The sequence below is a fragment of the Hyaena hyaena genome, unplaced genomic scaffold (assembly GCF_003009895.1).
Source record: "Hyaena hyaena isolate Hyena2069 unplaced genomic scaffold, ASM300989v1 scaffold_210, whole genome shotgun sequence".
Taxonomy (NCBI): domain Eukaryota; kingdom Metazoa; phylum Chordata; class Mammalia; order Carnivora; family Hyaenidae; genus Hyaena; species Hyaena hyaena.
Window position 1 is genome coordinate 1,984,139 of NW_024080841.1, and position 22,717 is coordinate 2,006,855.

General features: G+C 51.1%; 1 protein-coding gene across 1 annotated transcript in view; it reads right to left on the reverse strand.

Moving 5' to 3' along the window:
- Nucleotides 1-153: 153 nt before the first annotated feature.
- The window catches only part of SH3BP5 (SH3 domain binding protein 5), a 72,143-nt gene continuing 49,579 nt past the window's right edge, over nucleotides 154-22,717 (reverse strand). Inside the window, exons 4-9 of the mRNA XM_039242230.1 lie at nucleotides 15,432-15,596; nucleotides 7,563-7,693; nucleotides 6,312-6,354; nucleotides 5,424-5,643; nucleotides 2,106-2,366; nucleotides 154-1,631 (exon numbers count right to left, since the gene is read on the reverse strand). Coding sequence (XP_039098161.1) covers nucleotides 1,429-1,631; nucleotides 2,106-2,366; nucleotides 5,424-5,643; nucleotides 6,312-6,354; nucleotides 7,563-7,693; nucleotides 15,432-15,596 — 1,023 coding nt within the window. The 3' untranslated portion in view covers nucleotides 154-1,428. The remainder of the gene's footprint in view (nucleotides 1,632-2,105; nucleotides 2,367-5,423; nucleotides 5,644-6,311; nucleotides 6,355-7,562; nucleotides 7,694-15,431; nucleotides 15,597-22,717) is intronic.

Genomic DNA, 22,717 nt, shown 5'->3' on the forward strand with positions numbered 1-22,717 from the left:
TGGTAATCCGGGCTTTATTAGGTCCCGGGACCTTAACCGGAAATGAGGGAGGATGGATGGCCATCTGCGTTCTGTGCCCCTCGAGGCAAGCAGGTTGCTTAGAATGGTTGATACGGGCAACACGGGGTTTCTTTGAAGACGCAGAAAGATAAGCATTTTCTGAAGCCATTTTTATTACATTCAAAGGAATTAAGACAAGTACAAAATAACCTCGGAATTAGGATACTGGATCAGTCATTAAAAAAGGAGAAGACACTACAGTATGAAGAGATTTACAAATGACTAAAATAGATAAGCTGTGTAGAAATTCACAGACAACTTGAAATGGGTTTGTTTTTCCCTTTAGAAATGCTAAGTTTTCTTAACAAAAAAAGGACAAATAAAATACAGTGCTCTAAATATGTGTAACCATGAAAACATTAAAGAAAAGCAATCTTAACACTACTATTAGCATAACAGACTTCATTGCTTCTATTTAACAGCCTGTGCCAACACATGCCTACTTCCTTTCCTATCTTTTAAGGAACAGTTCCCTCTAAGAAATACTAATGCAGCATAACCCTTAAATAATTTATTTTTAAAGTCACAACCTACAGAGAAATTGACACCTTGTCAGTCTAGATATAACAATGGCAACCGTTCTTCACATGCACTTCTCTTAAGAATTAAGTCCCTTGGCTGGCAGGAAGGATAAGGTTTATGCTACAGACTCTTCTCTCCCACAGCCACAAACTGCCTTCCGTGGTATGTCCCTGCTACCCTCCATCCCTCCCATCCCCACGTTGGCATTCACCTCTCCCACCCCAAAAAGTGCAGTTCATGGCAACCTTTTTAGAAAACGTTTCTAATGGGTATCCCAGCATATATGCTTTTGTAAAAGCCCCTTCTGAATACCAGAGGTGGTGAAAAGGAATCGCGTTCTCGGGTTTTCTTTTTTTCTTTTTCTTTTTAAGCCTTTGCTGGGTCAAAAAGGTGTGTTCTGAAGATGTGAGTTTTGTTCTTGTGTGTTTTCATTTAGGCCCCCTGGGATAAGGAGAGACCATCTCCATTTTCCTAGCGGGAGGGTAAGAGAAGGGAAAGAGAAGCAGGCTGTTGGCCCCGGGTCGGCTCAGCTTCCCAGCCCCTTTCCTGCCTCTGGTTCTTTCACAGGAACTAGTTATTGCTTCCATACCACCGTCACAGGTAATATTCCACAAGGGCTGTGACCCTGGTCACAGTCCACCGCAACAACGCCTCTGCTCTGAAAAACCAGCCCAAGGGCGCTTTCCCAGAAGAAAACTCTTCAGCCCTCAAGGTCACAACTTCATTAGTGCAGTTAAGAGTAAACGCTTAAGATTTGGCATATATTAAATGATTATTGGCACAATGTTCTCCATACAGCTTCAGGTATAAATACTGATATGCACTTGGGCCAGGGCTCTGGATGGGTCAGCCAATCTGCACCATTTTTATGTCAGCAATAATCCCGTCTCTTCCCTTGGAGCACTGGAGGGAGAGCTGCTTCATCCTGTTCTCCAAGGCCTGGCCCTCGCGGGCGCCGCTGCTTTGGCTCTTGCCGCTGCTGTTGCTGAGACCGCGATTGTTGTTGGCTTTGTCACTTGTTTTATTCTCCGCCCCTTCTGCCCTGTCTCCTACAGAAACGTAAAGGTTATTAAGTGAGTACAGACAATTCTAAGAGTCACCCGGGCCCAAGCCAACTCCGCCCTCTGGGATCTCCTGGTGCGGCCCAACTGTGCCTGTCACAGAGCGTCCTCTATCTGCTTCTCTTGCTCAAGGCATTTTGTGTGTTATCTTTAGAGATGACATGTCACACTCATCTGACAGCTAGAAAACAAACCTCTCTAGCCTGTGTTTGTCAAGAGGTCGGCTGTGAGGACAGACACAGAACCCAACGTGCGTTCTGAAGCAGTGCTCGGGAGCGGGGCCTGTGCCCCAGAACAGCAGCTGGAACCTCCGGGATCCATGTTGACGGCCTAGCAGCACAGTCCCCGAGCCCCGTACCACAGCACTGGGTGGGGGTCCCCGAGGACGGTGCAGAGCCGGCTGCCGAGGCAGGGAGTCGTCCGGCATGGGCGCCAGCGGCTGTCTCGCCAGCGGTGACTCACCTCGTTCTACCTCACATTCCGGGGAGGAGGCCCCGCTGCATTCGCTGCGAGGGCCCAGCACCGGAAACATCATCCCGAACTCTGACAGAGACACGGGGCTGGGCAGATCCAGGCTGACAGGCCTCACGACCGCAGGGAACTGGTCCGGCATCTCTGACGGGCTCGCCGGTCCCGAACTAAAGCTGGACACAGACTGGGTTTCTGAGTCATCTTCAGACACAAAGTTGCTGCAGCTGTCGTCTTCAAAGGCCTCGGAGGCCACTAGGAGGAGAGAGGACCCCAGTCACGGGCTCTGCCTGACAGCAGCCCGGCTCCCTGGACACCTCCAGAAGTGGCCGCCGCCGGCCAGCAGCGCCACACGGCAAGGGGCCTGCCGAGGCCTCGCCACCGCGTGCGTCCTCCCGAGCCTGCAGGCTGTAAAACAACTTGGAAGGAAGCGGTTGGATCCCAGGGATAATCCGTGTCCTTACAGTAACTTGCTAGCTCCTGCCCTGGAAGTCAGTGTCTGCTACCTAACGACACTACCTAAAGGTGGAAGATGAACGCAGCCACGGATCAGGGCCTTTTCTCCACCCCTGGCCCCCACTCAGAGCCACACGTACACATGAAGAGAGCTGGCGCCTCATGACGCATACCGAACAAAGGCAGTCAGACTTAACAGCGTTCTTCCACACGGGGGAAGCAGGAGCTGCTAGAAGAAACAGTCCTGTGTGGAGTGTCTCGGGATTTTGTGGATCTTCCAGGTAACTTCTTGCATAAAAGACAAACTCAGAGCCTCACTAGCTATATCACCATCTGCTGCAAAAGAACAAAATTCCTTTACAATGAATACCCTGTGGCTCGTGCCTCACTCGTCTTGTGGACTGGAATAACCGAGGCTCAGACAGGTCATTCTTGTGGTGTGAACGCCACTTCAACTTTATTTTCCCCTCAGCCTACACACAATCCTGTTACTAGAGCTTTCCTGTTCTACTCTTCCCTCCTCCCTCATCTTTAGAAACAGCCTTGGTAGCGTCCCCTAGAGGACTACCATAAGTGAGAAGCACTGTAATGTTGAGAATAGAAAACAGGCTCCCATCTGAATTCGGATCCTGTTTCCACTACTTGCTTCGTTGCCTTGGTCAGGTTACTTAACCTCTCTGAGCTCTGTCTTCCTCTCTGTATGAAAGAATGGATTTTAGAGTACCTCGGACATCACTGACCCTTTACTTAAATTTTAGTTTACTTTCCTTTCCTTTGGGCCTGGCACTTAAACATTTGTAGACGGAATTTAAAAACTCCTGAAGAGGGAAACCTTCGGGGAGCACCAAGAGGAATGATTTCACAGACAAGGAAAGAAAGATAGTGTTTAAAGACAATCTGGAAAGGGCTTCTTAATTAACAGAGGGAAAACTAGACCGTTTTCTTACACCCTACACAAAAACACAAAATGGATTAAAGACCTACATGTGAGACCTAAAACCATAAATATCCTAGAAAAGACCACAGGCGCTAATGTCTGACATTGGCCATAGCAACATTTTTCTAGATAAGTCTCCTGAGGCAAGGAAAATAAAAGGAAAAATAAGCTAGTAGGATTAGTTCAAAATTAAAAGCTTCTGTACAATGAAAGAAACAACAAAACTAAATGGCAACCTACTGAATGGGGGGAAGATATTTGCAAATAACATATCTTAAAAAAGGGTTAGTATCCAAAAATGAAGAACTGGTACAACTCAACACCCAGAAAACAATCTAATTTAAAAATGGGCAGAAAACACGAACAGACATTTCTTCAAAGAAAACACACAGATGGCCAACAGACACATGAAAAGATGCTCAATGCCACTCAACATCAGGGAAATGCAAATCAGAAGTACAATGAGAATATTACCTCACACATGTCAGAAGGGCTAAAATCAAAACTCAAGAAACAAGTGTAGGCAAGGAGGAGAAAAAGTGCACTGCTCGTAGGAATGCAAACTGGTGCAGCCGCTGTGGAGAACAGTATGGAGGTCCCTCAAAAGGTTAAAAACAGAACCACCCGGGGCGCCCGGGGGGCTTAGTCGGTTGAGCGTCCGACTTTCGCTTAGGTCATGATCTCGCGGTTCGTGGGTTCGGGCCCTGCGTCGGGCTCTGTGCTGACTGCCGGCTCGGAGCCTGGAGCCTGTTTCAGTCTGTGACTCCCTCTCTCTCTGACCCTCCCCTGCTCATGCTGTCCCTCTCTCTCTCTCTCCTAGAAATAAAACAAACAAACAAACAAAAAAATAGAACCACCCTACAACCCAGCAATCATACTACTAGGTATTTACCCAAAGGACACAAAAAACTGATTTGAACAGACACATGCACCCTGATGTTTACAGCATTATCGACAATAGCCAAATTACAGAAAGAGCCCAAGTGTCCATGGACTGAAAAATGGATAAAGAAGATGTGGTAATACACAAAGACACACGTGTGTGTGCCGCGCGCATGCAGTGGATTATCATTCAACCATCGAAAAGACTGAAATCTGGCCATTTGCAACAACATGGATGTAGGTCAAGAATATAATGCTAATAAGTCAGAGAAAGACAAACACCATATGATTTCAGTCATATATGGAATTTAAGAAACAAAACAAGCAAAGGAAAAAAGAGACAAACCAAGAAACAGACTTAACTATAGAGAACTGATGGTTACCAGAGGGGAGGTGGGTGGGAGGGATGGGGATTAAAGAGTACATTTATTACGATGAAAAGAAATAAAATGATACAGTGAGGGGCGGGGGGCACAGGAAACTTCTGTATCAGTTTCCCAAGGAATGCCCCTGGGAAACAAAGGTCTTCACAGTTAGACACCAGTGAGAGCCACCATTTTCAGACTGCTTACTGGGTGCCAGCATTATTTCATTTAATGCTGACCTCCCCTCTACACAGTGGAGAGCAGATACTCATAGTCTCCATTTTACAGGTAAAGAAACCTATAGTTAAGCCCTTGCCCACATCATGTGTTCTGGGGAAGCCAGGATTGGAATTGAATCTTACTGCATGGTCCCTATTCTTAGGCAACTCCTCTTTCCTGCCATACTTCTCAGAGCCCTAAATGTTCTAATATGTACTCTGAATGTCAGGGATGGACATGTAGCATTTTCTGGACTTATGCACCACAGAATCCTGACTCTGAGGAACACTCAGTAGCGCCCTGATGAACAGCGAGTTCCAAAACATGGGAAGCCGCCAGAAATAGCCCTCAGGCGTGCCCAACTCTCAGGCCCTTCCACGATGGCGAGATGGCCCTGGAATCAGACCACACGGGCTGCGTCATCTCACAGATGTGCATGAGCCCCCAACTCACCGGAAACGGCATCCGGCTCAGGCTTGCTCCCTGACAGGTCCTCCACAGACGTGCTGCTGCCCTCGGCCCCCACACCACAGCCCCGAGGCCCCATGGCGCTGGAGCGCCGCCGCTCGTGGATCTCGTCTGAGATCATCTCCAGGTTCTTCAGGGCCGTCTTGTACTCGCCTTTCGCCAGAGCCAGTTTGGCCTGCAGGTCGTCCACAGTCTTCTTCAGTTGCTGGTCAGGAGGACAGGAGGCTCAGTGAGTGGAGGCAACCCCTACTGGCTTTGGGGATCAAGGTCAAGGTTCAAGCACATTCTCTGCCCAGCACTCCACTCCCCCGACTTTCTTAAGACGTGACTGCTGAGCTGATTTTCTCTCCACACACCAGCCCCAGCTCGCATGCCGGTGACAAACCCCAGCTAATAACCAGAAACTACCACTGACAGAATAAACCCCATCAGAGTAACGATAGTGGGTGTCAAACACACATCCCAGCCCTTGTACTGTGGTTCTCAAACTTGAGCTTGCCTCTGAATCCCCTGGTGGCCTTTCTAAGACTCCTCTGGCTGGGCTCCACCTACCGTTTCCAATTCAGTAGATCTGGGGTGGGGCTCGGGAATTCGCACCTCCCAGGGGATGCTGATGCTGCTGGGCAGAGGAGCCACTGAGAGCCACCGCCACAGCACGATACAGAAAGTGGCTGAACGGCAGACTAAGAGAACTTCAGAGACCACTGAAGACCCAACAAAGACCATTTTGAGGACTGAACGCTCAGTCAAAAACGTGTCTCTGCCCACTGTCCTCTTGTGGCAAACGTGCCATTGAAAGCCCGCTACCACAAAAAGTGGGACTTTGAGTGCAGAAAACTCCCATCAACCGCAAAGCCAGAGGGCCACACGTACCTCAAGCTGCACGTAGTACTTCGCCTTGAGTTCAAAATAAGGCCTGTGGAAGACACAAAGGACAGCCGTAAGACTAACAGAATACGATGGCCACCGCAGACAGCATAGGGTGGATAGGAGGCATTCGCCATAGCTGGCAGGCCACCCGTCCAGGGGTTAGCAAACCCTGATGAGGCCATCAGATGAAGAGGACACACCCGGCTCTGGAGCCAGGTGGGGACACGTGCCAGTCAGAGCTGCTGGGCTCACCGGGCGGAGCTGACCAAAGGGCCGCCTCGAGACCGGCGGAACCCACACTCCTGAACATTCATCCCGGGGCCCTTGGACCCTGGCTCGCTTCCCTCTCCACGAGGTTGTTCAGGACCACACAGGGTGTGCCCAGCAGCTGAGGCAGCCCGGATCCCTTCTCCGAAGGGGGTTGACTCCCTTGAGAATGAAGACTAGATGGGGCTGGAGAGGGGACTGCCTCATCACACACCCTTCTCTGCTGAGGTCACTCAGGGAACGGAGAAGCGCCATCCCTCCCCCACCGAAACAGTGGCGTGACAGACTGGTCCTCTTGGATTCTGTGCAGAACCAGAGGTATCAGACGGTCTGCAGACCTGGCCAGGTCATGGGCAAGAGAGAGGACAAATGCCAACATTCTCCTAGTCCCCACACTCTGGATCAAAAGAACTTTTTTAGGAACTTTTTAGGAACTTCGGTGTCTGAGCATTAAGAGAAGACCAGCGCTTTTTTCTCCAGCTGTTCACCTGCTACAAAGCGCTTTTGCTTGGAGGCCCAGCAACTGTGACTGAAGCAGGGGGCATGTCCCCAAGATCATTACTACATAAAAACATATAGGAGAAGTAGTGAGAGAAGTTTGCAAAAACCCCCATTAAAACCAGTCTTGTGTCATTTCATAAGCTCTTGGTCCACACAGCTCATCCCCAATATGTCGACTGGTAAAATGAAGGACCAAGCTCGTCCACAATGGCTACCACAGAGCCAAGGGCACAATCAGGGTTTCCCAAAGGCCAGCCCCAAGCCCCAGCCAACGAGCCACACAACAGTCTGCTTTTGAAATTGCTTTTTCTCTGTCTCCCAGGTCGGTCGTGTCTGGAGCCGCACTTCCCGCCTCTGGGGGTTATATAGAACCTGGGGGGCAGACACAGCCTTAGGCAGTAGGCTCTGATGAGGCAGGTCCCTGAGAACATGGCACATGAAAGGTGGACACGATGCATGAGGACAATCACACACGGCCCGACTCACTTGGACTTGTTGATGGCTCTCTTGAGTTTCTTCTCCAGCTGCCGCATGCGGCCCATGGCCGCGTTGTACCTGGCCGCGGTCTCCTTGTGCACCAGCTCACTCCTCGTCTTGGTCTGCTCCGCCTCCATGACCTTCAAACGACAGCCGATGTCAGCCTAGCCAGACAGTCCTCTGTTGGAGTATTGCTTATATCATTTTTAAAAATATTCCTTGAGGGATTTAGTGGACAGACTACGATTAAACTAAATTCCAAATAGAAGAGGGTCACTTTTCTCTATTAATCTGTTTTGGAAAAGCCTCCTCAGGCGAGATTAAACAGCCAAACTGGCTGTGGCAATGACTGGGAAAGAAAACAAGGAAAAACAAAGATCAGAGAAAAATGAAACATTCTATGACTCAATGGCCACTTCCTCATGCTCTGACCTCTTAGCACTACGTAGTCACCATGGGCTCCTGGGCTCCTGCCTTGGGACAGGCTGATGCAAATGGGCCAGTAGCACCAGCAGAGATGTCAAGGAATGGGGACACCTAGCACAACCAGGAATGACCGCCTCAGAATAGCAAGGCAATCACGATCTCAGCTTGTCGGCCCTTTCCCAAATAGCCTGCAGCAGCCAATGGACACTAAGGAATCCAGGACCCAGAAGGGTCAAACTTTACATTTAAACAAATTAGTATCAAGTCATTCGTATCATATTTTGAGGTTCACAGACATTCGTGACCAGGAGACCAGTGAGCATCCTGGCAGGAAATTCCAGAGGGAACATTTTGTTGAGCCTGTTGATAAAAATGAGTTTTAAAAGCCAACAATCAGGGGCCATCAATGGCCAATAACAAGGTGGCTGGAAGGCGCATTCCCTAACACATGGAAATCAGAACAAGGCCAGCCTGGAGGAGAGAGGATGAAGGAAACGAAAGGCAGCTGAGGCCACGTGCCCAGCTCACCAGTTCTATTCCATCTTCCTGAGCTCACACATGTGCTATCAAGTCAACTGGAGGGGTGCGCAGGGATGGCTCAGTCAGTTAATTGACCGACTTTGGGTCAGGTCATGATCTCCCGGTTTGTGAGTTCGAGCCCCGTGTTAGGCTCTGTGCTGACAGATCAGAGCCTGGAACCTGCTTCAGGTTCTGTCTCCCTTTCTCTCTGCCCCTCCTCTGCTGTGCTCTCTCTCTCTCTCTCTCAAAAATAAACATTAAAAAATTAAGAACAAAGTCAACTGGAGGCAGGGTCAAGGTCAGGCTATAGGCCCACACTTATTTTTTTACCCAAAGGGCATCAGAGAAGAGCCAAGAGGGCCCTCAAGTCATGGGTCCACTCCCTCAGACCCCAGCAGGACAATTTTAGGGAGGCACCACCATGCCTTTAACTTGAGGCTGCTGACGCCCTACCACCTCCTCCTGTCAGTGGCCAGTAAGCCCTGAGAGAGTCTGTTTATACACTTACTTATAAGAAGGATTTTGGGGGCACCTGGGTAGCTCAGTCGGTTAAGTGTCTGACTCTTGATTTCAGCTCAGGTCATGACGTCACAGTTCATGAGTTCAAGCCCCGCACTGGCTGCAGACAGTGCGGAGTCTGCCTGGAATTCTCTCTCTATCCCCCTCTGTCTGCCCTTACCCTACTTGTGCTCACTCACTCTCTCTCTAAAAATAAACTTAAAAAAAAAAAAAAAAAGATTTTTTTTAAAGTGTCAGAAAAAATTATGAAAGACTCAAATGAGCATAAAAAACTACTGGGTGTCCTCTCTTGCAGGGATCTTGGGCCTTCACAATCTTGGAGCTATTTTACAACCCTGTACATTGTCAAAACTAATAGTAATGTAAATGATTCTTCTCCCTAGAAATGAAGATGAATTATGTCCCAGTGGAGATGGATCTGATTACTGATTGCCCTGTAATGCTGACCAATTTTGCCTGTTTGTAAATTCATTTCAGCATTCCTGATGCGTTTTTTTTTAAATTCTCCTTTGAAATCACTGTAACATCTAATTAGTGTCCCCCTTAATTTGGGAGTTAAAGAAAATTTTGAACACTTTATCAGTTATGCTCTTTTTAAAAATATACGTATCTTAGCAAAGGCTTCAATGCTTGAGATACTTGTAAACAACAGAATTAAAACCACGTCAACGAAGGGAAGTATGAGGAACCAAGCTAAGTGGGCAGGAGGTGACATGCTTCCTAAAATGACCTCAACCAAGCCCAAGAGGCTAAGAAACCCCTTTCCCTCTGCTTCAAACACCAAAGATTTCACAATTTTGAAGTGAAGAGCGCAAAAACTATCCCACACTTGGGCACTCAGGGAGACAGCAGTAACTCTTCAGCCTTGTCTTAAATGGAAAGCACTAAGGATTTACCAGTGTGACCTTCAAGAGGACTCAAACCCCAAGTTTATCGGGCAGATGAAGACTTGTACCGGTGGAGAACTGTTCCATTGCCCCGGATGTGATACAGGGCTGCTCTTAAAGGAATGGGTGAAAGCATTTTAAATAGACCAATTCATAAAAGCTGGGATTTGTGGCTACAGAATGGGAAAAGTCCCCACAAGAAGCAGGACCCACACCAGCTGCACACAGGCCCTCGTCTATCTCGGCCCCTAGTCTGCAAAAAACAGCCAAGTCTATCTGAAATTAAACACTCAGAAAGCCCCAAGCACTTGGCAACACTGCCAGTGAAGACTGAGGAGGAGGCGTGTCGGTGTCCCCTGACTCACCCCTACCACGTACTAGGCTGTGTCTGCACCCCCACAGACACACAACCCACAGCTCTTGGAAGAGAACCCCCTCAACCCCGAACTCATCTTTCCGCCTCCAGGGAGAAAGTTACCCGCATGGTAACCAAGGAGCACCCGCATCTGGAGCCCAGCATGAGGCATGAGAGGTCTGCAGTGGGGGGGAAAGGGAGCGCAGGGCAGCACAGGTACAGGGCTCTTCTAGGAAGGCTGAAGCCACAGGGAACACGGGTGAGCCACGAAAGAAAGAAACAACTAAGTCCCTCGGGGCCTTAAGGCCACCGCGGGTTGGGCTGAGCAACCCAAAAGGCAGGTGCAACTCAAACTGGGGTGCACGCCACCATCACCCTGGGCTTCCCGGGGCCACCCCTGCCCTCCTCCAAGCCTGGGTTGATAGTTACTTGGTCCTGAGTCTAACCTCTGCACAGACTGGCCCCAGCTTCCACTCACACTGCATTCAGAGCTGCACACAGCACTCACACACCTGCGGTGCACACAGGGCACACTGCACACCAGACCTCAGGCCCACAGCCCAGCAGGTCTAGACGCGTCCAGCAGCAGTGGCCAGAGTTCAGGGCAGCATGGGGTCTGGGCTGTCAGGAGGGCCACGGCAGCGCAGAGGTGACACTTGAGAGATATCTTCAGGGTGGGCAGCGGGGGTAAAGGATATGAAGGGAGGAAGCAAGGCTGGCTGAAAGGGGGTCAGCACGGGCAGCAGTCCTTCCCTGCCTCCCACACGTCCCCAAGCCCCGTGTGCCACCCCCACTGGGATGCGCATGCAGGACTCAAGAAAGGAAGACAGGCAGTGCTGGGCTTCCCACCTCCTCTGCTGGAGCTGGAAGGTTCCTGAAGGAAGTAACTGTTCAACAGGAAGAGAGTCTTGGACTCTCAGGATAGTTGAGAACCGTCTCCCCAGAGAGGGCCCAGTCCTGGAGATGACCTTCTGGCTGTGTTCACCTCAGGGTCTGTCCTGAATGCCCAAGAACTGCCCCTCCTCCTAGGTCAGCAGGACAGAAACAGGTGTGGTCTGGGAGTCCGGGAGTGCCCCCAGGGCAGGCAGGCAGCTGGGTCCCAATGGTCCTAGGGACCCTGCTCACAGGGACACGCAGCTGCTCAAACAGCTGGAACCGTGCTGTGGACCCCGATGGGCACTGAGCAGGCATGCCGGCTGGACCGGGCACAGCCTCCCTGTGGGCCCCGCGCCTGCAGAACCACCTCCACTGGCCGGAAGACATCTACCTGGCCTGGCCCCTCATGGCCCATGTCCCAGCTTTCCTCAATTCCTCTTCAAACCCGAAGCGTTCCACCCGCACTCCACCACCCCCGATGTCCCAGAGCAAAGATCAGGGTTCTCCCCTCCCCAGGGAAGGCGGTTTCCCGTTGTCCTCAGAACCTCAGACGGCTCGTTCAGGCTGGTTCTGATTCTGCTGCGTCCCTGGCAAGGGGGCCCACGTCCCTGGGTGGGGGGGGGAGGGGGCTGCCCACGGGGACGGCTGCTCACCGCCCTGTGGGAGACAGGTAGAGCATACTCAGCAGTCCCAGGGCGGCTGGCCTCGCCGGCTCCGCATGTACCTTGGATCCCCGCACCCAGGCAGTCTCCACGCACCCCAACCTGGGGTGAGACACCGGCCCTGAGCCCTCACCTCCCCAGAGGCCACCTGCTGCCTGCTCACCAACGTTAATGCCTCCCCATTTCCAAGGCACAGCTCCTTCCTCTATCTGCTCTCTTTCAACAGATATCAATCAGAAAAACCAATTCCTCTCCCCTCAGATGATGGGCCTCCTCCCCCATTTGATGAAAAGCTATCCCCTTCCCGTAAAGGCTGCTTCAATGCCAAAATGGCTGAGGCTGGAGGGCCGAGGCTGCTGCCCAAAGCCCCACATGGTGAGCAGCAGGGACCCAGGCCACTTAAGTACAGGCATAGCCTGCTCAGCCACTCTGCCTCACCCGCTACGTCTTGTAAGGCCCTCTGTGACCCCCGCACTGAGCAGAGAACTGTCCCGTCGTCCCTGGCTGGCATTACATGTGGCCTAACAGAGAAACTGCGACTCTTGGCATTGCTCAGGGTCTCCTGGAATGCTGGCTTCAGGCATGGATTTAAGGTGTGGCTGCCCCATGTTGCCAGAAGAAGCCTGAAGGGAGCAAAGGGCACACACTGGCAGCCTCGGGCGAGGAACATTCCTCCACTGTCTGGGGGGAGGGAATCAGGCGGCCCAAACCACAGCCACTTCCTCAAGACAGCCGGAACTTTCTGAGCTCTGACTAGACCATCAAGTGGCACTTTCCCCAGAAGAAGAGGGGAGATGAAGCTAGTTCCCTTCTCCTGAAGAAATGGGCTTCCTGGAGTATCCGGAAGTCAGACAAGGCAGGAAACACGGTCTGCAGCCCTCACTGTCTATGTCACCCAGCACGCAGCAGGGCGGGTGGGCCAGCCCCATGAGGTCTGGGGAGCGGGCAACACAAGCACCCCTTGGCGACGTGCTACATCCAGCGGGAGAGCCACCGCCAGGCTGAAAGTGAGGGCCTGCCACCCCCATCAAATTCCACGTACCCCCTTCCAGACTAAGTTTCTCAGTAACGCAGGACCATGGCTGGGGAAGCCTCTGCCACCAGCTCTGTCTCTTGCTGGTTTCGGTTTTGAACTTTCCTTCTCCCTCAGTAGTTCAAACCTGTGCAGCTGTGAAGGAGTCCGGGGCAGGGGTGAGGAATCCCTGCCTGTGACCCAGAGTACCTGCTAATCTGCAGTAGTTATCCCCACGCCTAGAAACCTCCAGGGGCCTCAGGGAGGGCACACATCAGACAACTCTCCCCAGACCCTCAGGAGCCCATGTGACCTCACTGCCTTCTTATACAGCTCCACAAGTTACACACTGCACAACCCCAAGAAGCATCATTCTCAAAGATGATGGCACGAACAGTGCTCCCAGGAGGTGTGCGACGTAGAGGTCCTAGGGACACATGACCAGCCACTCCCCATCCATGCTAGGGCCCTGGGACTCACAAAACAGTTTTTTTTTTTTTTAAATAATAAAAGCATAAACATGTTTTGTTCCTTTCTAAGGATGGATCAAATAGCTTCTGAAATAATTTCTTAAGGCTGATTTAGATCTCCAGCTGGGGTGGAGGGAGGGCAAAAAGGAAACATCCGTTAGCTAATTTCTTATAAGGAACTACTCCCCCCTTCTTATTTTATTTTTTTAAGAGAGAGGAAGAGTGAGAACGAGCAGGGGAGGGGCAGAGAGAGAGGAGGACAGAGGATCAGAAGCAGGCCCCAGGCTCTGAGCTGTCAGCACAGAGCCCGACTCCAGGCTCAAACTCACAAACTGTGAGATCATAACTTGAGCTGAAGTCAGAGGCTTAACTGACTGAGCCACCCAGTCGTCCCCAACCTCCCCTTTTTCATTTTGTTTTGGTCTTGTCCACGTCTGTCAGACTGTGGCTTGTAAATTTTCAAAGATTTCCAACTTCTACTTTGGTTTTCCACGGGCTGACCCAGAAAAGTGAGTTCAGCCTGTATTTGGCTCTCTGAGCATCGTGTCCGCTAGGGGGCAGGAGGCCCAAAGCCACAGAAAGCTGGGCCAGGCATCTCAGGCTTCAGGAGAGGTGGTACAGAGTCAATGCAGATTTGACCTGAAGTCATTTATTTGTGTGTCAGGCTTTCTATTTAGGGAAGCACAAGGCCATCTTTAATTATCAGATCCCCTAGGACTTGAACTGTGGCAGGTGACATTGAAAAAGGAGAGGCTGCTGGCCTTAACTCCTGACTTCTCCAGCCCCACAGGTGGCAAGACCAGGGGAAGTTGCAGCCACCCTCCCCCCGCCACATCACCCCTCCATCTAAGGCTTCAGTCGCAGCTGCCAAAGCCACATGTCAATTCACCCACCCAACCCCTTGCAGCAAATCAGCCTGGAGAAGGGGAGGTGGGTAACAAGGATATTTGGTGTTACTCCTAGAAAACCCAGGGGAGTTAGGTAAAGGTATCAAGTCCAAATGAACCAAGCAGCTGTCTGGATTCTGAGCAAAGTGGGCAGAGCGCAGGTCATGCGAGCTGTTAAAGACCCAAATAATGGCTATAAAACCTAGGAGCCAAAATGGGGTAAAGATCAAATGCGGCCCACTTCCTGCTCCCATGCTGCCTCCTCGAATCCCAGCCCAAAGGCCAGGCCAGAGTGCCCACTGGACACTGGTCTCATCTACCACGGCTGTCACTCTACCGCCAACATCTCTCTCTCTCTCTCTCTCTCTCTCTCTCTCTCTCACACACACACACACACACACACACACACACACACACACACACACAGAGTCCAGACCCCACTAACCAAGGTCTTCCACCTTGGCTTCTAAAGTCAACCATTTCCCTAGAACACACCCTGGAAAAGAACCCGGTCCCTCTGGGAAGGCCAATCCACAGTCAAGTCCTTCAGAGACCATCTGAACCAGACAAACTCAAGCGACACAGGGAAGGAACAGCTGTACGCATTACTGGGAGACTGTCACTCTGACTGTGGCTTAGTAACAGGCCAGCAGAGACCCCTGTGACTCTTAGAGCGTGTTTTTAGGCACCACGCCTCTGCCAGGAGAAGCAGGGCACACAGAGCTTGTGAGAACTGGGGTGGAGGGGGGTGTTCTGGAGCGCCCGGACAAGGAGAAGTGTGAAGGATGCTCCCACACCCCACCCACAAAGGGGAGGCACCGACGCAGATGCCTGCACACACACACCTGTAGACACAGACACGCGCACACACCAGGCACACCCCCCCCCCAACACACACACAGGCGGATGCATGTGCACACACCAGGCACCCACCCACATACACATCTGCAGACACGGGCGCACGCACACACACCTGCAGACATAGATGCACGCGCACACACCAGGCAACCACACACACACACCTGCAGACACGAACACATGCGCACACACCAGGCACACCACACACACACACACCTGCAGACACGAACACATGCGCACACACCAGGCACACCACACACACACACACCTGCAGACATGGACGTATGCACACACACCAGGCACCCATACACACACAAACACACAGGTGGACGCATGCGCACACACCAGGCACGCGCGCGCGCACACACACACACACACACACAGGCGCGCATGGCTGTGACTCATACCCTCTGGGTGGCGTGATTCAGCATCTCCTGCCAGGCGGAGTCGAACTGCCGCTTGTCATCCTCCAGCAGCCGCTGTTCAGCCAGGGAGATGGTTTCCTTGGCGGCCCGGAGCACCTCGGTGGCCCTCTGGAAGTCCTGTGTGGCTTTCTGAGCTTCCAGCTGAGCCTGGGCAAGAAGGAACCCTCATGAGGCCTCAGGAAACGGCAGGGGCTCCCTTTGGCCCGTCACACCCTCCAACACATGAGCTGCATGAGGGCCTGGGGCTGCCCTGTCCACCTCTGCCTTTCCATGTGGGGAAGAGCCTGGCACCTGCAGGGCCTTGTAAATGCTGGATGAAGGGGGGCAGGCACCAGGTAGAGGAGCGGATGATCTTCACAGTCCAGGACCCAAGAGACCAGATATGCTCTCAGTCAGTTGGAGGTGGCAGGCCAGCCCCTCACAAGACAGGTGTGGCCAGCTGTGACCTCTCATAGAGCAGCTCTCACTTGCTAACGATGCCAAGGTGCACACAGCAGTTCCCAGCCCCGTCCCTGCCCAGGCCCGTGGCTCCCTGCAAGCAGGTCAGAACCAGAGGGGCCCCAGGGGGGTTGCGGTCCAATGGCTTCATTCATTCTACAGGTGCTGTGACCCCAGTGACTGCAAGTCCCACTAAGTGCTGTCACTCTGCCAGGCAGGCCCTCACCCAGTTCACACTTGCCAACAGCGATGGGTGAAGGGAAGGACTGAAGTGTCCTAACACAGGCCCAGCTTTCAAGGGACATCAAGTGGGAGAAAGCACAGAAATCGTGGCGGACCCTATGTTAGACCACTACCAGCCACACGTGGCTATCCAGTATCTGAAAGGGTCCTTAATCCACACTGAGTGCCAAGCACCCCGAATTTTATTTTAAAGGTACCTTTCTGTACTATTTTTTAAAGTTTATTTATTTACTTATTTTGAGAGAAACAGTGAATAGGGGAGGGGCAGACAGAGAAGGAGAGAGAGTCCCAAGCAGGCTCCACACTGTCAGCACAGAGCCTGACGCGGGCCCAATCTCCCCAACTGTGAGATCAGGACCTGAGCCAAAACCAAGAAGAGTCAGACACTTAACCGACTGAGCCACCCAGGCACCCCTAAAGCACCCAGAATTTTAAAGGCTTAATACAAAAAAAGAATGGATGACCACCTCACTTTTCAGAATGATTTCATGATGAAATGATAGAATTTTGGATATAGTTGGTTAAATATAATGTCTTAATTCGCTGCACCTGTCTTTCGATTTTATTTTCTTAATGAAACAAGGGGAAATTTTAAAATTACATAGTTGGCTCACTTTCTATTTCTTTTGGACAATAAACACATCTTCCCCAAGAGTGGCCCACAAGACTGCATCAGGGACCAGCGACAAAACCCTCCAGACACCACTCTGCATTTCCCAGCAGAGCACAAGCAAGCCATTGCCACCTGCTGGCCTACGCGGCATCGTCCCCACCCACCCCTGGTTAGCCAGATCAGTTACACAAGCCCTGGGGACCTCCACGGGGCAGTCCCTGGGGCACAGGCGCGAGGGGAACAACCATCTCCACCCATCCCCTGAGCCAGTCTCACATGACTTAGAGGAAGTCTTCAGGAACCACAAGACAAAGATGGTTAAGGGGAACAAAGCAGACTTGGAACACACCGGCCCCCAAGGCAAGGAACAGCTCTGTGACCCCACAGACGCCCCTCTCCACCCTTCAGCAAACAGTGGACACGTGCCGTGCACCGCCCCCCCCCCCCAACCCCACCTTCTGCAAGGACAATCCGGTCGGGGAACAGAAACAGGCATGGAGTGGACGTCTAGAGTCTGTCCTACAGAGCCGCGCAGGAGAGTGCTGCAGGAGGGAGGGACAGGCGGACGGTACCGGGGCGTGAAGAAGAAACTCCTTCTGGAAGAGGGACTCCAGGGCTACCTCTGAGAACACGCTGATCCGGAACTGAGGACTGAAGGACAAGATGACCTGAAAAATTCAGGTGTGGTGGGGGGCCAGGAGGAAGGGGCCTCAGGAGACACAGAATCTGCAGGAGACCTTGACAAAGATGAGGCTCAAAACATCAAAATGTAAGAGCACGTGTGCCTGAACAAGTACAGGGTAATGTACAGAACTGCTGAGTCACGTATCATGCGCCTGAAACGAATACAGCACTGTGGGTTAACCACACCAGAATTAAAATAAAAATGTGTATCTTGCTATCAAAAAAAACACAGGGGCACCTGGATGGCTCAGTCGGCTGGGGGTCTGACTCTTGATTTCGGCTCAGGTCGTGATCTCTGGGGTTTGTGGGATGGAGCCCCATGTCGGGCTCTGTGTTGACAGTGTGGAGCCTGCCTGGGATTCTCTCTCTCCTTCTCTCTCTGCCCCTCCCTCCACCACTCACATGCGCTCTCTCTCAAAATACGTAAGTAAACTTAAAAAAGTTTCAAAAGGAATCAAGTGTGTGGGCCTGAGTGAACGTCTGGCTAATGCTTCAGCCAGTAGCCCAGGGGCCTGCTTGCTGTGGACCACTGTGTGGTGCCGGGCCCCACGCCCACACAGGTGTGCCTCAGCTACACACGGGGACGAGGGGCCTGGCCCTACAGAACTGACCAACTGAGCATGCGCGGACACCCTCGCACACAACACGGCCCTCCAGACCCCAGGCCTCTAGGCCAGTCCGTGGGCTTCCCGTGAGAGGACAACCTGGTGGCTTCCCATCCCCTTTGGGCCAGGGGCACTGCGGGAGGAGGGTGGGAAGCACCGGGACCTGGCACTGCAAAGCTGCCCCCAACCCGCCCCACACATCACCTAGGGGCTTCGAACCAACACCAAGAGACGATCATTAATCCACAGGATCCAAACCGTTCCCAATGTGGCATTTGCATTTGTGGTTGCTTTTTTAAGGAAGTGTATTTCAAGTCAGCAACTCTCTTCCCCCAAGTCTCCCCATTTGAATTATAAAACTTTTCTGTCTTCCAACAAACAGACAGCTGAAATGTGGCCGCTGTCTCACAGACCCGCACCTCTCCGCCTATCTTGCATCTGAGGAGTTCAAAATAAGGGAAGCGGATCTCCACAAAGAAGGGAAAAAGGAGGCCCCTCTGAAGGGGCCTTTAGAAGAACACGCTCTCTGTCACGTCTGTGAGTTTCTGAATTTTCCTCAAGGCTCTTTCTCCCACGTGGTAGTATCAGAAATGTGCAGCCCTTGTCATATTGAAGGTCTAGTATGAGGCTTCAGTCTACACTTGACCCACAGAAACTGAATGGCATCTCTCCATCACTTCCCTACCTACTCATTTATTCAAGTAAGTGTTGGGCAGCTCTTCGGGACAACTGTCTGTTCTCTCCATCTCCCCTGGTGAGAGCGCCTTTGTGTCTCAGCGAGGCAATGTGCCCAGGGAAGACGGTACTTCACAGCCGTCAAGTTAGCTGGGACTCCAGTTACTAACTTAGCTAATGGGATGTAAAAGGACACGGAGTGAGCCTTCCAAGAGGGCTTCTTTGTTCTTCCATTTGTGGTATTAACACAATGGCTGGTGCTTCAACAGCCATTTTGGAACAGGAGGCAACTCTTCTAAGGATAGAGGAAAAGTAAATTAGGTCCCTGCCCTGGATTGCCTACCTCCTGACTTTTTAAATGGCAGAAAAATAAATAGATAAAGGCTCATATTTAAGCCAGTTTTTTGTTACATTTAGTCAAATCACTAAACCCAAGTGATCATACGTTCCCTTCTATACAGCTGGGCTATTCTGCAAACCTGATAGAAGGGACTACAGCAAGTAGCACAGACGGGTCAAATCTCCCTCAACTGCTTTCTGGCTGCTCACAGCCCATTTAACTACTAATAAGCCCAAGGAACCAACCTTTTGGGGGTTCCTAAAGAATCCCAAAGCCCATAGCCTCTTTGTAAGACATTTCATAAAACATTTTCTAAAACCACATTCACAGACAGGTGCCCATGCGAGAAGAAGGAACATTCTATTGGACCCTTGCTGGTAGGATCTACTCCATTCAACACTGCTGAGATACCTCCTGAAGCCTAATTTCTGGAAGGGAGGGGCCCACAACAAAATGAGAGACCCACACCAAAACGAGGAGTTCTAAGTCAGTCAGGAAAACAAACGTTCAGTATAAACTCCAATACAAGACAGATCATGACAGTAACAGAAGTATGAAGTGCTACGGGGTAACAGGGAAGAGAGAATGATGTGCCAAAGGCTTCCTAAGGAAGATTCATCAAAGGAGAGGGGGAGGTACCAGACTAGTTTGTGGAAATATAGGAGGCACCCATGAGTTTACCCACATATCTAACTGGGGAGGACTGACCTCCAAGATTGCTTCCCAGCGCCATAAGGGGACATGTGACTTCCAAAATCAGAAGCTGACTCAGCAATCCAGTAAGAGAGTAAGAGCTGACTATCTGATTCTCACCGATGTATGAAAGACGATATCCAGAAATCTTTGGCACAACCAACACCAACAGGTTTACCTACAAACTTAAAAAAAAAAAAAAAAAAAAAAAGACTCAAGCTCTAGTTATTAGTATATTACTCCCTAGTGTACACACAAATCAGGCAGTGGTTCTCGTAACAGAGAAACCTGGTTAGCAAACCAGCTGAGGCTCTGCTTAGAGGAGCACTGACGAGGAAAACGTTGGGGGAGCTGTGTGTTAGCTGTAAGATGCAACACAGGAAAATTTTAAATGTCTTCATGACTCAGGGTTACTAGGGACTTTCATGGAAATAGCTCTCTGGAAAGAATTTTAAAAGGCTGCTTATGAATGAATTTGATAGTGACATTCATTAGACTGGCCTGGGGCCAGCTGTGACTGTGAAGCTATGGCCTCTGTGTCATCAACAAGGAGGGCGTGAGTGAAGAGGTCCACCACAGTTGAGGCTGCCTGGAGAAAACAGAGGCTGCACTGAACTTCCACCCCAGCCCATATTTGATCTCAGGAAGGAACAAGAGTATCTGGACATTTACGCAGTTGCAACAAAGGTTCAGGGTAGGAGGAAGTTTACAGACCATCCAGTTCAAGACCTTCATTTTCATTTTTCAGAAGACAGCCCAGAAATGCAAGGCAACTTGTTGAATGTCACACAGCTGTTTAGTGTCTGGCCAGAGCCAGGAAACCAGAGCCTCTGCCCCCTAAACAAGGCTGCTTCTGCTCCACAGGCAGTGTCGGCCAAGATGTAGAACTCTGGCAAGGACACACTCGTTGGACAATTGGACAGTCTAACTATAACGACTTGGAGCAAGAAGAGCTGCTCAGGGGGCCAAAGATGAGATGGGACTTCAAACTGCTGTGTGAGATGGCTGCCTCCCGCTTGTGGCTCATGCAGGCATCCTAACACAGCAGCCGGTCAGCTAGGGAAACCGGAAAGATGAAGGAGTCTTGTCACATGGCTTCCCAAAGCCATACTCCACCTGGGGATGGCATGGCTCCAAGTCACAGAGAAAGCCCCCACGATGAGACCAATCTTGCACCTGCCTACTAGCAAACTCCTAAGGGTGGATACAGATGGCTTTAGGACAATAATCACAGTAGGTGCTGTTTGGGCATTTATTTTGAGTCAGATAACATTTGAAAAGTGCCTCATTTCAATCTCAAAATTATGCGATGAGGTCAGGTGATCATCCCCTACTTTATAAAAGAGACCAAGGCTCAGGAAGGTTAAACAAATTGCTCCGAATCACACAGTTACCAAGGGTGAGGTCAAGGTTCAAACCCTGAGTCTTCATTCTAGATTTCTATTAACCACCACCTGCTGGGGCTACCAACTCCTCACTGAGAGGTCAAGCTAAGTGTGGTCTTACTCCTTCACCCTAATCAAGGCCACACTGGCCACTGCGACATAGAGCAGAGAAGGTAGGCGGTTGCAGGGAAAAAACAGGTCAACCATCAAGGGGAGCACGCTGTTCCCCCCAAGAGTACGGGCAAGGGACAGGCCGCTGCTGTCAGAGCACAGCGTTCACAGTGAGGAGCCAAGCGTGCAGACAGCGGGGACGGGAAGCTGATCCTGAACGCTGAGCATGACTCCTCCTGCAGCCCAACGCCTCTTCCCTACCTGCTCTTGGGAACGACTTGGGTCCCACGCGCAGGGGAGGGAGGAGGATGGAAGAGACACAAGGAAGCATGGGGCGGTCAGAATTTCTCCCATTCCATTCCACCCCAGGTCCAGGCCCTCCTGGAAGTGGGAAGTCACAGGACAATGAGGTTTCCAGAGGTTTCATACTTGGGCATCAAATGGAAGAGCGTCGGGAGGACATCAGCCCGGGATGGGGGTCGGGGGGAGGTTAAGCAGATGCTGCCCAAGAATGAGGTCAGCAATGACCCTGCAGCAAACATGGAGCCATAGGCCACTGAGGAAAGGGAGGTCTAGCATTCCTGCCAGGTCAGTGCTCCAACTGGCCCCGAACCCCATGGGCGTCAGGACACGGTCACTGCACTGAGCAACCACCGGCAGGAAACCCACTGCTGTGGTCTTCTTTTCTTTTTTTTTTTTTCTTCTTCTAAATTTGATACAATTTTGTCCTTGCCTCTTGTATGTGCTTCTATGTGCTGCTGGAAAGAACCCATCTTTCAGCTAGAAGCTCATGAAGAAAAGTCCCAGATTCCTCTCCAGGCCACCTGAGGAAATGAAAACATTTGAAAGCAGGATCAAAAACCACGCTGGCCTCGGGAAGGGAGGCGCGTCCGGGATGAACATCAAAGGGGACAACAGACAGCGGCATCCGTTCTCAGTTTGATTCAAGCTCTAGTTTTTTGTGTGTGTTCTGAGCAATCCTCCTCCTCAGCAGCTGACGGGACAGTCTGAGTCTTTCCATTCTGAAAGTTTCCTCTCTTTTCACTCCTCTTTCAAACTTCTGAGGGGGTAGAGAGCTGCGCCTGGGGGGCTCAGTCCATTAAGCATCTGATTCTCGATTTAGCTCCAGTCATGGTCTCACGGTTCGTGGGTTCGATCTCTGTGTCAGCACAGAGCCTGCTCGGGATGCTCCCTCTCCTTCTCTCTCTTACCCCTACCCCGTTTGCTTGCGTGAGCCCATGCTCTCAAAATAAACTTTAAAAAACAAAAACCTCTATCTGAGCAAAAATTTCTGTCTGGCCAGAGACGGGTGCCGGCCATTTTGACGAGGCTGTTTTATGAGGCTGTTTCGGATACAAACATTTTAATCAGAACTATCCCAGAGTAAGATACATTTTCATTTGAGAGCATTTTCTAGAGAAAATTCCATTAAGCCCATTTAGGTCCTTGGTCATTTTTCATACCCAGTTCCTAATCTGTTT